Source organism: Budorcas taxicolor, chromosome 20 (assembly GCF_023091745.1).
Source record: "Budorcas taxicolor isolate Tak-1 chromosome 20, Takin1.1, whole genome shotgun sequence".
Classification (NCBI taxonomy): domain Eukaryota; kingdom Metazoa; phylum Chordata; class Mammalia; order Artiodactyla; family Bovidae; genus Budorcas; species Budorcas taxicolor.
In genome coordinates, this window is record NC_068929.1 from 20,590,477 (window position 1) to 20,606,827 (window position 16,351).

The 16,351-nt window shown below is 33.0% G+C and overlaps 1 protein-coding gene across 1 annotated transcript in view; it reads right to left on the bottom strand.

The window, feature by feature from the left end:
• Positions 1-16,351, bottom strand: part of KIF2A (kinesin family member 2A) — a 67,358-nt gene that overhangs the window by 6,428 nt on the left and 44,579 nt on the right. The window contains exons 7-17 of the mRNA XM_052658986.1: positions 16,157-16,252; positions 14,319-14,373; positions 13,774-13,936; positions 11,550-11,640; positions 11,389-11,452; positions 10,746-10,837; positions 10,245-10,387; positions 9,732-9,936; positions 8,332-8,442; positions 7,201-7,268; positions 2,849-2,999 (exon numbers count right to left, since the gene is read on the bottom strand). Of these exons, the coding sequence (XP_052514946.1) occupies positions 2,849-2,999; positions 7,201-7,268; positions 8,332-8,442; positions 9,732-9,936; positions 10,245-10,387; positions 10,746-10,837; positions 11,389-11,452; positions 11,550-11,640; positions 13,774-13,936; positions 14,319-14,373; positions 16,157-16,252 (1,239 nt within the window). The remainder of the gene's footprint in view (positions 1-2,848; positions 3,000-7,200; positions 7,269-8,331; positions 8,443-9,731; positions 9,937-10,244; positions 10,388-10,745; positions 10,838-11,388; positions 11,453-11,549; positions 11,641-13,773; positions 13,937-14,318; positions 14,374-16,156; positions 16,253-16,351) is intronic.

The window sequence follows — 16,351 nt, forward strand, 5'->3', positions numbered from 1 at the left end:
AAGAAGCAAAATGTTGAGTTTTAAGTTCATTCAATGTTCATTTAAAATAACATTTCAGTGTAACAGAGATGTAAATATTACATCCTTCATGACTATGACTATCAAACTCATATTCTGAAAGTCTTAACTCTTACTAAATTTAAACTCTGAATTACACTACATAATTTACTTATTGTTTTTTTACAGAAGTTTTAATGGATAATTCATGACTCTACTTCATCCACAAAAACCTATAAATGTACACATCATATATTTTGGTCCTATAACAAGTCAAATTTCTCCAGCTTTATTTTCTTTTTTGAGCTTCCTTTCCAACTCTAGTATCTAATGATTTATTTCCTCAAAATGCAGCCACAGTGATAGAGAAGTTCACTTAAAATTGTTTTATAAAATGTCAGTGTGAAAGCAACATTTTTCGAACAAAATACACAATTCTAAATATATGGGTGTATCTTGGTTAAATTAAATATTGTAAGTAGACCTTTGACTCTTTCATCAATATGCTACCATCCCTACAAGTTTATATAATCACATTAGCTAAAGAATTTTTAATTTTCTCTTTGCGAAAAGAGCCATCTATCTGTTTTTAATCAGGACACGCAGGCATGATTCTCTCACATTATGTCTTTCTGGTAAACCCACAATCAAAAACCTTTACTTATTTTATCTGCCCACCCACCTCCCTGCCAAGCCCAGAACGTCTTGTCTTTCCTTTGCTTCAAGATACTATGCAAATTCCTATCACTTCCATGCAGTCCACTCAGAGAACTTTTTTTTATCTATACAACTACTTACGGAATTCTAATGCACTTGATTATCCTCTTACTCTATTACTGTATTACTTTTATCTCCAGAGTATGTCCTAGACACGAGTCCATTTTACCTACCTTGTTAAAATTTAATATAGCAGTAAGAATATGTAACACATGCATCAATACTTGAACTATCTCAAGATAGTTCCTTGGGGAAGGCAAAGTTGAAAGCAATTCACCCTCTCTCATACATGGAGAAGGTTGCAAGAACCCATAATATCACGCTTAAAAAGTGTCTAGATTAGTTCCAGTGACCTAGCCAAGTTCTCCCAATTAAGGTCCCACAGAGACCCAACAGATACAAGAATAAAATGGGAGAGATATGCTGTAGGGAGTACCTATCTCATTCTGGTTTTCTGTATCTTTGAAGGCACCATATGTAGGAGCAAGGCAGGGTTTGCTTTCAGGATTTCAAAAGCAACTACAGTCTCTTTCAAAGCTTTTGGGGGACAGAGGATAGACTAACACCAGGATTTCATTTTTATTTATTTATCGTCTATGGTTCAAAGTTGAGAACTCTTATTTCAACCAGGTTTCTTAACTTCAGCATCACAGACATTTTGTGGGGGTTTGTGGAGGGAGAATGTCCCTGTGCATTGTATGATATTGAGCATCACCCCCCACCCTCAACCCACTAGGTCTTAGCAACACCATCCCACTTGGGATGACCAAAGATGTCTCCATACATTTTTCCCTGGAGAGGGGCCAAGTCATTCCTGGTTGAGAACTGCTGCATTAAGTCCTGCTTTAGTAATAGGAAGTATTTTGGAACATGATAACAAAATTAGTAGGTTCATTTGTTACTCTAGAATATTTGGACTTTAAAATACCTGCTGGAAGTATTAACACATTAAACTTACACTGTTTTTAAAAAATATCTTATTGCAGCAAGCAATAAATTTAGCTGACATAAGATTCACTCGGGAATAACAAAGACCCAGACTCTTCAATCCTGCCTGGCTTCAGCACTTATTGCTTAATCTTAGAAAATGTGAGGATTATGTCAGTTAATAAAATGCTTAGCAAATATGTGTCATAAGGTAATAAGCAACTAATAACTAAATGCTATCTTTTATAAGAAAATGCCACTATCGGATTCTCAGTGGGAAAAGTGAAACAAAACTATACAGATTATACATTTTAAAAATAAGTTGAGTAACTATGTGAAAATATCTGTGCTTTTTGGTTGTTTTTTTAATACATCTTTGTCCTTATACATTATTATTTTTGAGCAACAGGGAAATCAAAATTTTAAATAATGAAATGTCCCCAAACATTCAAAAATACAGAAAGCAGCTAGGTGTAACAAATGTCAGATTTTTTTCATTTTTGATATAGTTCATGAGTCCTTTTAGTATATATCCATGTGTCTAAAGTTAATCTTGTTTCTAAGCTTTATGTATAGGATATATTACATGTACAATTCTCAAACTTGTCTGTTTCCTCTATTACTTTAAAAATTCCCCGATTTTAGGCACTTCCCTGGTGGCTCAGTGGTAATGAATCTGCCTGCCAATGCAGGAGACACGGGTTCAATCCCTGACCCAAGAAGATTCCACATGCCGCAGAGCAACAAAGCCAGTGAGCCACAACTATCAAGCCTGTGCTCTAGAGCCCAGAAGCCAGAACTTCTGAGCCCATGTGCCCTAAAGCCTGTACACTACAGTGAGAAGCCTGTGCAACTCAACTAGTGAGTAGCTCCCGCTCACTGAAACTAAAGTAAAGCCCATACGGCAAGAAGGACCCAGCACAGCTAAAAATAAACCACCCAATTTTAATCAGTATAAAATCTGGAAAAAAGAATAGTCAGATCAGGGGTCAGCGAACTTTAGTACATATTTTGGGCTTGTGGGCTATCTGGTCAATGTCGCCTTTGTTCTTAATGAGCATGGCCATACTTCAACAAACTTTATTTGTAAAATAGATGGCAGGCCCACAAGCTTTAGTTTTTTGATTCCTGATTTAGAGGACAGTTTTCACTTATTCTGGTATGTATGAAACAACTAAGATAATTACCATTATATTATGTCACTTACATTCTGTTCACAAAGAAGTTTTAGATCATCCCTCTGAGGGGAACTGCCCACACCCCACTGTGCCTCTAAGTCATCAATCTGATTTGGGGGGTGGTGCATTATTGGACGGACGTCACCAGCAGCAGTTGGATCCACAGTCAGTTCTTTAACCCTATAAACACACAAGAGGTATATTTAATTAACAAAGACTCGTGAGGGACAAGAAATATCAACCTATTTAATATAAAAGCAATTCAATTAACATATTAATATTGATGATGTCAGCTTTCCAGATCAAATCTAACTGAAATCTGTGGAAATATTAAAGGTATGCTGAGATATTAAACTTTAGGAATTTACTTAGGTACAACTTTATATAATTACTTCAAACATAATTACTGTGCATAAAAAATTGAGAATCAAAGTATGCTTTTCAGAATTTCAAAATAAATGAGACATTTGTTACAGTTAAAAATGTTAACAACAGTACTTAGATTAATAAATGCATCATTGTAAAAAATCAGGTTTTTTTCTTTTTTTTGGCTGCATTGTGTGGCAGGTAGGGTCTCAGCTCTCTGACCAGGGATCGAAACCACTCTGGAGTGGAAGCACAGTCTTAACTACTGGACCACCAGGGAAGTCCTCCAAAAATCAAAGAATTTAATATACTTTGCAGATTTTTGGTAGTTACAAGGCTCAATTAAAATTAAAATACCTACACATGAAATATTTCTAATCCATAAAGATCAGAAGCTGTAAAGTTTTATCATTAAAAAAAGTTTACCCCGTTATACTCAAATTTACACATTTGGGAGAGGGTACACTTTTTAATTTAATTTTTATTTACTTGTCACACCATGCGGCATATGGGATCTTAGTTCCAATCAGGGATTGAATCTGCACCCCTGCGCTGGAAGCATGGATTCTTAACCACTGGGCCACTAAGGAAGCCCCCGAGTGTCCATTTTTTAAGTCAAGAGGATCCTTGTTATTTCCTTGCAGAAAGAATGTAAACTTTTCCTCTTAAATAAGACAGTCTATCCTTCAATAATAAATATGGAAAGATGACATCATCCTTAAAAATATGAGAGGGGGAAAAGGAAGCCTGAATTCTAAATCAAATCAACATTTTAAAGCAAATAAATGAATAAAGTATGTAAAAATTAAGATCATGCAGTATAACCACCACCTGTCAAACAAAATGAAAAATAAAATGGCTCAGGACAAAAGAAGTATATGCCATGAAAGTAAATACTATGAAACATTTATATATAGCACAATCCAAAAGAAACTATGGAAATAAACATCGTATGTATAGAATAAAGTAGACCTGGTAATCGAAGGAGAAAAGTCGTCATACTCATAAGAAGGAGAGAGATCAGGGCGACTGCCACTACCCTGTGAGAAGGGAATGTCTGATGGACTAATTCCAAACTCCTTTACTCTGCAGCACCAAAACAGCAACAAATTAAAAGAAAATGCTCTTGTAAAGACAGGAATGCACATTTCAAGTTTTCATTTAATACTAATTTGATTAGAAAAGGATCAACTTTGTTGTGACAATACATTTACACTATCTTAAAAATAATTAAAGTTAAGAGGTTTTTGAACCCCTCTGTTCTATTGATTTGCTACTCCATAATTCTTCCTTTTCCCATGATCTTTTCCAGAAGTTTAACTAGACTATCAACTAAATTTGAAATGCCCTGTATTAAGCTACATGACCACTCGTGTCTAATTTCTTTCTGTAGTCAATAACCATGAGTATTTTATTAGCATTAATGAGTCCTCAACAGTCTTGCAGTCTTTTCAAACAGGACAGAAGAGAATTAAAGTCCTAATGGCATACAATCTTTATAATGAATTAACTTCTTTCCTATGCACCTAGAATGTATTAGTTATGAAGCAAATTTGGAACAAACTGAAAAAAGTCACTCAAATAATTTTCTGTGTTTTGTGATTCAGATGATGAATCATGGCAAAGAAAATCCTTTAGCAATGGAATTTTAATCATTTTGGACAATGTCTCTAACAGGTGTATTAACCAAATGACGGGTTTTCTGCACCAACTTTTTTTAGTTCCTATATCCTCTTTGGGCCAATCCCACTTAATAATAGCAAGCAATATTTATTAATTACTTTCTATCAGCAGATAGCATGATTAGTATTTCTTAGACATTATTTAACCATTACGACAATGTTGTGATATTACCACCATTTTACTGATAAGAAATTGGTTCACAGCAATAAAGTACCTTACCCAAGTTCATTCAGTGAGCATGTGGCATAACTGAGGTTCAAACCTGGCTGAGTACAAATTTTATGTTTAAACACTTCAATATATACCAACCATATTCTCTATTTTTCTCATTACTTCTCAAATTAAACTAAATGAAATTACTGTTTATACACATCAAAATAGTCACATAGATAAAACTAGTAGTATCTTACACTTAGATCTTTCTTTGACCTTTTGGTAATGTCTACTCTGAAAGGTTCAATATCACATTCATTTGCCCTTTATCCTTTATAGTCACTTTGGAAAGCTTATTTACATACATGCTGACAAACCTAAATTTCTAATACTGACTTAATCACTTTTTTACTCCCAACCCCATTACTTATCTTATTCTCTCAGAGTATCCTCATTTAGGTACCCTTTTAGCCCCTAACCACACATTTTCCCTCTATTCAAAGCTCTCTTGCCCAAGCTGAACTATACTATATGCAGGAATTATTTTCCTCAAATGAGCTATCAAAGGAGGTTGAAAATCTTTATTCCTAGAGACATGGAAATGAAAGACAGAACTGTTTGTCCCAGATGGTTAGTAATGTTGCAAATGAATCACATTACATGATAATAAATTAAAATATTTTACTTGGGTCTAAATGAACTAGAGGAATAGACAAATACAGAAGTCTGAAGACATGAGGGTTTTAATTCTACAGCTGGACTATAACACTAAGCTGTTCCTCATCTCTCCCATGAACAATTCTGAAATAAGAAGCATTTTAAATTAGTGATAAAAACCTTACAATACCAAAAACGTTCACTACAAAGAATGATTAAATGTTCATAGCTAGGATTTTATAATTCAATTTAAAAGGGATTAAATTTAAAAATAAAATTCTATTATATTTTTAAAGAAATTATTATTTTTCATCTTTTGGCAAAAGGTAAGTTTATACTTTCCAATAGTTTCTACTGATGATTTTTTAAAATCTCTTGAAGCAAAAGCAAAATACAAAAGAACAAAGGATGTTCTCATTTATGTGAAGTTCAAATACAGCTACCTATATTGTTCAAAGATACATTCATAGGTAGTAAAACTATTTAAAAAGAGAGAAAGAAGGAAAATTGAGCATTTATTCCAAAATCAGGATAATGGATTAATGGATTGAGATTTATGGATTTAGGCATGTTATTCAGGATATGTGATCAGAAAGGGACACATGGGGAATTTTCTAGGGGGTCTGGAAATATTCTATTTCCAGGTCTGATGACCAGAATTTATACTTTGTAAGTACTCATTATATTATATTATGTAAAGTAGGAAGTATTCATTTATTATATTATGTTTGGGTACTTTCCTATATGTATATATATTTAATATCTTAATGAAAGATTAATAATAAAATCTCAATAGTGACTAAAACAAAAAAAAACAGTACAAATACTCATGTTTAGCAAAATTAAAAGACTCGCCACACTAGAAATGGAATACAAAGAGGAATTTTATCTTTAGGTTAAAATCACAAATGCAGTATGTGATAACAGAAATTTAAAGCTATATAGTCATTTAAAACAGGAGCAATGGGAACAAATTGTTTTAACCGTGTATAATGCTTTTTGTCCTCTCATTTGTAATAATCCAATTGTCTATTAAAGTTTGTAACAGTATTTTCATAAATAATAAAATGTAACCCATATAGAACACCACAAAGAACAGTGCTATCACTACTAAATCCCTAGATTCCCCATGTATAACATTTAACACTATCAGAAATAATTTTTTAGCATATAGCAAAATTTAAGAAATACAGACTGTGCCTGATACTCACTTACTTCTGAGTCTTAACATAATGAGAACTAATACTACGAAATATAACTTGATTAAATGGAAAAATGTATCATGTTCTTGAGTAAGACCAATTCTACTAAAAATATAACTGTCATCTCAAGTTACTCAACACATTTCTAATTATTTTTATTTTTAGGATGTGATAAAATGATTTTAAATATCATTTCAGCAAATATCATGCAAAAATTTTTTTGAAAATGGAAAGAACAATAAGATTTACCCTGTAAGATATTAAATCAAATCATATACTGTTCTACTCCTTTCGAATTTCAAAATAACCATATCTCATACCTATTTGCATATCTTAATGTATTGAGTGTATTTTCACAGGATGCCATTCCTGGAGAGATTGTAGCAATCTATGGGGGAAAAATGCAAAGATAAAAAAAATGTTACGGATGACAGTAATACTGACACGTACGTGGTTCCTTAAGGTCTAACCTTAATACGGTCATCCAAAGAAAAGAAACTCCAAGATAACTCAGTCCCATAATCATATAGTAATTATAAACTCCAGTTAAAATATAAACAGCTCTCACAGCACCACAAAACGATCAAACATCAGGCAGAGAATGGAGGTCAACATCTCAAAGAAGGGAGTAACTCTGAGTACTGACTGCCCCTCTTTTTGATAAATTTTTTTTTTGAGGGCCTAAGGGCAAATTGTGCTGCTGTCACATTGGACAACTAAAACTTCAATAAAAACCTGGAGTTTCACTAGTTAAGAAGCTAAATAAATAAAGCACAGTTTGGAGGTGGGCACCATAGCAGCTGGGAAGTAAAGTTTGTCCCAGAAGAGAAGTAACCACAAACTCGTGTGTGTGTGTGTATGTGTGTGTGTGTGTGTGTGTACATACACATGAGTACTCTACTCAAATACACGTATTACCCAAATCTCTGCCTGACCCCCAAACTGGAGCACACAAGGCTGACTATAAGAAACGTAGCTAAGTCTAAAAGAGCTAAACAGAGATTTCAAGGTCAGTTGCTGCCCAGAGCAGGGGAGACAAGTTTGGAGTTTAGCTAAGTTAACTTTCTGCTAAAATAACAGTAACAACAACAACAAACTAATAATCTTCAGAAGAAAATAAGAGAATCCAGAATGTCTATAAAATATTCACTCATAATGAAAATTATATAATCCCAAATTCTAGACATATGGAGAAAGAGAAGTGTGATCAATATGTAAGGAAAACAGAAAGCAATGGAAACCAATCTCAAGAGGACTCAGACGTTGTAATTAGTAGAATGCATGAATGTATTATAACTGTAATACAATCCTATCAGACTAGCAGGGACCACATTTTTAACTTTCACTGTATCACAGTAGAAGACTTTAAATGCCATTAATGTATTTCATAAATGTCCCATAGATGTTGTATAATTATTCATTTAGGATTAAGACAAAACAAGCAAACTTACCATGCAGGTACGAGAGTTTTCACCTATGAATGAATCTCTTAACACCTGAGTGAGTTTACTTGCTCGGAAAGGAGTATGAGGTTTATTTCTACCTAAGGCTCTGATGCACTCCTGAAAATTAAGAAAGCAAATTTCACGGATTATGCTTCTTATAAAGAGTAATCTTAACGAACGTATTTAAAAGATCTTTTACAATAACCCTAACATTTAAGATCTGATCAGCTCTGAAAATTCTATCAAGAGGTTTACAGCACAGTAAAAATGTTCTCATAAATCCTTATTCAAGAAAAAGAAATTTGGGAAATAAAACCACCAGAAACAAACCCCATAAAACAATCTAACCAAAAGACTACTTTGTTAATTCCAAGAGATTCTGCCAGAGACTATGACTGGTGTTTAGAAGTGACAGGCAGTAAGATAACTGTTGTTGTTCAGTTGCTAAGTCATGTCTGACTTCTTGTGATCCCATGGGCTGCAGCACGCCAGACTTCCCTGTTCTTCATTATCTCCCAGAGGTTGCTCAGCTTCATGTCCAGTGAGTCGCTGATGCTATCTAACCATCTCATCCTCTGCCACACCATATTCTCTATTTGCCTTCAATCTTTCCCAGCCAGCATAAGTGTTTTCCAATGAGTCAGCTCTTCGCATCAGGTAGCCAAAGTACTGGAGCTTCAGCTTCAGGATCAGTCCTTCCAATGAATATTCAGGATTGATTTCATTTAGGATTGACTGGTTTGATCTCTTTGCTGTCCAAGGGATTCTCAAGAGTCTTCTCTAGCAACACAGTCCAAAAGCATCAATTTTTCGGCGCTCAGCCTTCTTTATGGTTCAACTCTCACATCCATACATGACTACTGGTTTGACTATAGTCAAACCATAGCTTTGACTTTATGGAGCTTTGTCAGCAAAGTGATGTCTCTGCTTTTTTATATGCTATCTAGATTTGTCATAGCTTTGTTAAACTTTTTCCATAAAAGAAAAAACAGAATGCTTTCTTTTCTTTGTTAGTCAAGGGAGATATATAATATTGGCCTAACTTTCTGAAACCCATTCCACATTTTTCAGAGAAACTTTCTTAGCTTAGTTTTGTGGTTCCTTGCTCTCCTTCAAGAAAAAAGATTGATTAATGACTAAGGCTCCCGGGAATCTCCCTAAATAGCCTGTCAACTATTTGGAAGTGGCCTGTCAACTAACAGATCTTTTAACTACCCTAAAAAGAACAAATAATATGTATAAAGAAAATTTCCGGGAGCAATAAAAATCTATAACTGCAAACATAAACAACTAAATTTTGATAATCTCTCTTATTAGAAAAAACAAACAATATCATTTTGTAACTGAGTAAACAAAATTAAAGTCAAAAGTAAGAGACTTTTCACAATTAAAAGGACTTTATTTACCTTGAGTGCTAAAAGGCTTTTATTAATTTCAGCACCTTCAAGCCTAGTTTGCCTGTCTGCACTGGAAGTATCAGCTCCTCTTTCATTTCCAGCCAAATCGATGAGAGAAAATTTGCCATGTAGTTTTCCTTTCCTTCTAAGGATAATCTGAAACACTGCATGGCTCCGAGATGAATGTGCATTTGCAGATGTCTGACCGGACGTTCTACAATGTAATTAAGAACATTTTGATACGTAAAAAGTTCAATTTGTGCAAGCCACAGTATTTTCATTAAAAATAGAAACAAAAAACTATCCCATTTTTACTATTTAAATACGAAAGAGCTATTGTGAATTAACAACACAAATATAATGAGATTAATGCAATTTAACCTGGCACACTTTAAAAAGTCTGGATGAACAATGATTTTTACTTCTAAGATACATTGAATAACATCTTGCTTTGCTCTCAAGTTATAATCAAAGTATCTAATATTGATCATCAAATTGTTCCTCTTTATTAAAACGAGTTACCTGCAACTGTTGCCTATGTCAATGAGTTTTAGTACATCTTCAACACATTTGACCTCCCGTTCCTGTAATCCCACCACTTGAACCTGCTGTTTTCCATCTTCAAGCACTCTTAATTTTGTTTTCCTATTTAGCAAGTCAAACACCTAAAAAACAAACAAAAAAAAGCTTTTGAAAATAACAGTTCTATAAAAATGAGTCATTCAGAGTCTAAAAAATTATTTCAGAGAATCCTGGTATTGTTATTAGAATAATAATGATTGATATTGAAATTAAAGAATTTCAAAGGGGAATTTAAAAAAAAATCTTACACACAAACTTTAAAGTAATATTCTAAATACATATAGCAATTACGTGGTGGCAACAACTGTCCAACAATGTGAATGCACTCAATTCTGGTGAACTTCTATACTAAAAAATAGTTAAAATGGTAAATTTTATGTTATGTATTTTTAAACCACAATTTAAAAAGCTTACAAAAATTATTTTAAAATTTCAACTTACCTTACCACTATAAATTTCAAAAAAGGTTGCATACACTTGAAGTTCCAACTTCTTATAGTTCGGCTTCTTTAGCATTAAAAATACATCCCGAGCTGCCAATAATTTCATATGGAGAAAATTTGTTAAGATGCAAAAAAATTGTTTTTAAAAAGAAATTCAAATTTTCTATTTTCAGAGGAATCAGTTTATGCTTACCTAGAATGATAGTATCAATAATAAAAATGAAGACTAAAGTGGATACTAACTTCTCAAAAAACAGTAAGTTTGTCTACACTGACAGTTTAGAAGTCACCTTCATATTCAAGAAAAGAATGTTACTACTTATCTTTATAAATAGCATAAGATTACAGATGGTCACAATAAGGGTACTTTCATAATTACCAAATGGGAACTTTTCACAAAGCTGCTATTCAACAATACTAATCTCCAACAATATGTCAGATTACAACACACACAATCAAGATTTCTGCCCCCAAAGCAAAGCTCTTTCCAAACCAGTCTGATAACCTAAAACTGACCAAATACGTAGGAAGGACAGCATTAATTACCCTTAAAATTCTGCACTGTACTTCCAAATCTTTTCCCAAACCACCTGATTAATATTCAAGAAGAATGTTATAAATGATACCCAAAAAGGAGTTACCTGCTAATGCATAAATTCCTTTAGAACAATCTTGGTTCTTTCCTGAAAAGTCACCTCCCATTGTCTATATGTTAAAAAGAAAAAAGAATTTAGGTCTTACAATTAAAGTATAAGAAAAACAAACCCGCTTCCTACCAGGATGTAACTAACGAATTACTTACATGAGTCTTTCCACTTCCGGTCTGCCCATAAGCAAAGCATGTAGCCATTCCCCTCTCAAATATAGTTTCCACTAGTGGTCTAGCTGTAAACCTTAAAAATAAAATGCACCAATCAGAATGTACTGTTAATATTTAAATTAAATAAGTAATAAAACTAGTGTCTAGTGTTATTAATAAACAAATCTTACACCAAGATTTTTAACAAACTAGTAGGCTCAACTCTAAGACCACAATTGAGTCCACTGATTTAAAATTTTAAATGTCCATGTGCTAGAATTGCTTAAAGCTCTTTAACGCGTATCTTCAAGCAATAATTCCATAATAAAAAATGGCCACAAAATTATTAACTGTCGGGGGGAAAAAAAAACCTGACAGTAGCTGAGCTAAAGACATATATTAATAGAAGACAATAGGAAAGTTTTAAAAAGTAACAACTAAATATGGTAATATCAGCCAGACAAGTAGGACACACATGAAAACCAAAACAAAAAACCCCAACCCAAACTCAAAAATGTATCAAAGGTTTCAACAGAAACAGAATCAAGACTGGTAATCTCAGAAAAGAAAAGCTAGAGGGGAAAAAAAGTACAAAAACATTATCTTAACAAGTATAAAAGTGGTAAAATTTTCCTGAATGTGAATAAGCAAATATAAACGATGCTTGTTAAGACAATGAATTCTGAACTGATAGTCTTGATTCAGGAAAAGGATGCCCAAATATTATAAATAAGCAAATATAAACAATCCTGATAAGACAATGAATTCTGAATTGACAGTCTTGATTCAGGAAAAGGATGCCCAGTATTAGTATAATCACTGCTGGAGTCAAGATTAAAAAGGTAAGGAGGGACAAAAAAATACTTCATTGAGCAGTGCTCTAAAAAGCATGATACAAAACAAATGGGTTTTTTACACAGGCTTCAAAAGAACATATGTGAACACTTTTTACAGCTCTATTGATTTTTCAAAGGCACAACTGGACAAAGTACAGAACAAAAGAAGCAGAAAAAAGTTCGAATCAAACAGAATTAGAAATGAGTCTGAAGGGTGATAGGACAGGAAAAAAGCCTAATTCCTCAATCCACAGAAGTTAAGGATAAGAAAAAGGGGACAGAATTAATATTGGTAAAATTAAGAAGCATAAATACAGGGTGAAATAAAATGTTTACTGATTCTAGCACATACACAGAAACACACCTTTATAATGATTTCTTAAAAGTGATTATAAAAGTCAGACAGATATATTTATGAGACAGTAGTGGAAGGAGACAGGGAGTGAGGGAGAAGGAGAGGACTCAGTTCTCAGAAAGGTAAAAAATATACAATTTATAATTTTAATTCCCTTTTTAAACAAATTCTTCACAATATCTCTATCTAGCATTCACGTACTCTTTAATTTTGTCCTCTTCTTTAGAGCTGAACTCCCAGTTTACTGGCTTAAGACCAGAGGAGTTGATCTTAACAGGATCTCATTTATTATAACTTGTTAGCATTCTCACGAATTAATTTTGTTTTCCAGTCAAATTTATAAAATAAAAGGGCAATGAAGCATAGCATTCAAGTAACTGCCAAGAGCATTTAATATAGACTGAAATAACAATGCTGCTAAAATTGACCTATTAAATAATGAGAAGTAAATGTTTACAAACTATGTATGAAAATCTAAATTTGGATAAAATGTGGGACATCAATGGATAATACACGTAAGTTTGAATTGTCTGTAGGTTAAATATGTGAACACGTAAGAATTTTATGTACTAAAACTATTCCAAAGTTTAAATATGATAAACTAGGCAAATGCATGTAGATTTCAGAAGTTTTTTTTCCTTTAGTGGTCAATAAATATTTAGACAAATAAGTGTCTGATGTATAAGTTATTTTAAATTTCTTTGAAATATTGCAGATATTAAAAAGGAAAAATAACCACATCCCATCTCTAGAGGTACAGAAAATGTTGTCTAGAAATTCCTTATCCGTACAAATGGTGTGTTACATAGTGTAGAAGTTAATCAGTAATGAAAACTGGTTTGGGGAGCATTAAAGAAAACAAGTATTAGTATTTATTATTGTGTTTATTAAATATTCTTATTTGTTTAAACTCAGGGGGTAAAAGGATACTGCACCTCTGGAGAGATATGCCAAGATCAATATAAGTTTCAGGGTGGTGGTAAACACCCTGAACATAGAACAAGAACAAATTATGATTTACAACAAATTTACCTACCTGTAAACCATTTCATTAGGAGCTGAGTCATCAAAGGCATAATCAAAACGAAATGTTTGGTTTTCTAGGTACCTTGTTAAATCTACTTTTTGTTTTGGTTCATGTACCATCACAACATCTTTACTAGGGATTGTGATTACATCAAGATCTTTCATTTGAGTTTCTAAAAGAATAAATAACAAAATCAACGGCCAGTAATTTTCACATCATTTGAGTTACTGAACAAAAATTATTTTAAGTAGTAAGAATGTAGATAAAAGTAGTATAACCCTGTAAATATAAATATCCCATAAATATGCCATTCAAATAGACTATTTCAACAACAAAGTTTAAAAAAAAAAAACTAAGATTTCCGTAAAGCCAGGAAAGGCAAAGAGTCTTACAGCAATAACACATCAAGAGCCCTAACCACAGAAATCTGCCTAACATTTATATACAAATGATTTACATTTAACTCTTCCAAATCAATTTGATTTCTGCTACTATCAAAATAAACCGCAAACAGAAAAAAAAATTGACCTTTGATTAGAACTCAACAAACATACCTTTTTTATTGAGTGGTCGTTTTCTTACACAAACACATATCCTGTGTTCATCAATCTAGAAATAATTTTTCTAGTTATTATTGGTGAATTATAAAACACTGAAAAGTTAATTATGCAATATTTCTAAGGTTTTAGAAATTTATACACATTAAAAATAGGATATGTAATACACTAATTTTAAGAGTCATCAGACACAAATATTTAAAAAATTCAAAGTATAATGGAAACTTGCTGATTTTGTCATTTGGTAAACCTCTAGGAAATAACTTTGCAGACATCACTACTACTCTTGATTGCAACAGGTTCACATTAAGAAGCCACCTTATTCATGTCAAGATGGGCTGTATACAACAAAAGTAAAATTTCCTATCAGACTGAACTGGAGGGAAAGTTGTTGGCAAAGATAACTAGCTATAGACAAGAAACAGGATTATCAGAAGATTATTAGGCAAAATAACTTGGACAATTTCATAATGTGCCAATTAATTAGACATAAATATTTTTTCATAAAACTTATGATCCCAATATCTGTCTTGTAATGATATTTGATATAAAGTAGAAATTTGCAAAGTACGGCCTAAAAGCCTAACCCAAGTCACTAGTGAAGTTTCACTGAAACAGCCATACCCATTCATTTATGTATTGTCTATGGCTGCTTTTCATACTACAAAGTCAGAATTGAGAAGTTGTAACAGAAAATATGGTTCACAAAGCCAAAAATATCAGGCCCTTTTCAGAAAAAGTTCTGCAAACACTACTGTAAAGTCTGAGCTCAGATGTCACTTAAACAATGGAGGGGCAACAAGAACTAAAATACAGGAGATCAGATGTTATGAACTACTATTAAATCATATATAATACATCTGCCTAACATAAATGTATTTTGTGTACCCAATACATTCCATGTATGCTAGGTCAGATGTATTATTTTTCACAAATACAAATTACAAAAGTATTCCCTATCTAGTAAATTCTCATTCTTTAATAGGAAAGGAATGCATAATAAGACATTTTTTAAGCACTAGAGTTTGGGTTTACAGCATTCCTCAATAATTATTACTTACTGTTAAAAGCCAAAATGACATTTATTTAAAAATAAAAAATTAATTAGCAGTAAGTTGGAATGATGGTGGTGGGATCTACAGCCCAAGCCAAGAGGAAATAAACTTGGAATTGAGATAAAAGTGTAAGTGATGGTTGCTTAGCAAAGCCCTTCTTAGGGCAGAGCTACAGTCAAGGATGTCAGAAGACCCATCTGCTTTCTGACCATCATTTATCGCAATTCCAAGTTATTTCCTCTTAGCTTGGACTGTTGATCCCACCATCATTCCCACTTACTACTAATTAACTTTTTATTTAAACTTGAGCAAACTTCGGGATATAGTGGAGGACAGGGAAGCCAGGTGTGCTGTAGTCCATGGGGTCGCAAAGAGTCAAGACACAATTTAGTGACCGAACAACCACCAAGGACTTGAAGGCTTTGCTGTGAAACGGGTATCTCTGTGAGAAGCATGTCTAATATAGCAATTACGGGAATTATGGATAAATGTACGTAGTTTCTTTCTCTTTTTTTGGCTGCACTGAGTTGCTTGTGGGATCTTAGCTTCCTGACCAGGGATTGAACCCAGGCCTTCAGCTTGGAGTCCTAACCATTGTATCACCAGGGAATTCTCAATGGTTTCTTGATTTTCTTCTTAAAATATGGAGAAGGAACACCCATAAAAAGAGGAAAAAGTTACAGAGCTAAATCTAAGTACAATATTAATTTAGGGGGTATCAAACATATTTTTATTCACAGCATAAAAAGTTTCAGAGCAATCATTTACAAAGAATCTTACAGGATCTGCTGTTGTTAACGGTCTATAATCCAAACTGCCTCTAAAGTCTCTGATCATACACATAATTTCATAATTTGGGTTTGTAGCATCAACATCCTGTAAGACAGAGAATTCATCATTTATTATAATTACAATAAAGTAGCATTTGTTGCATTTATACATGGTTTGAAAATTAAAATTAATGTAATAAATTAT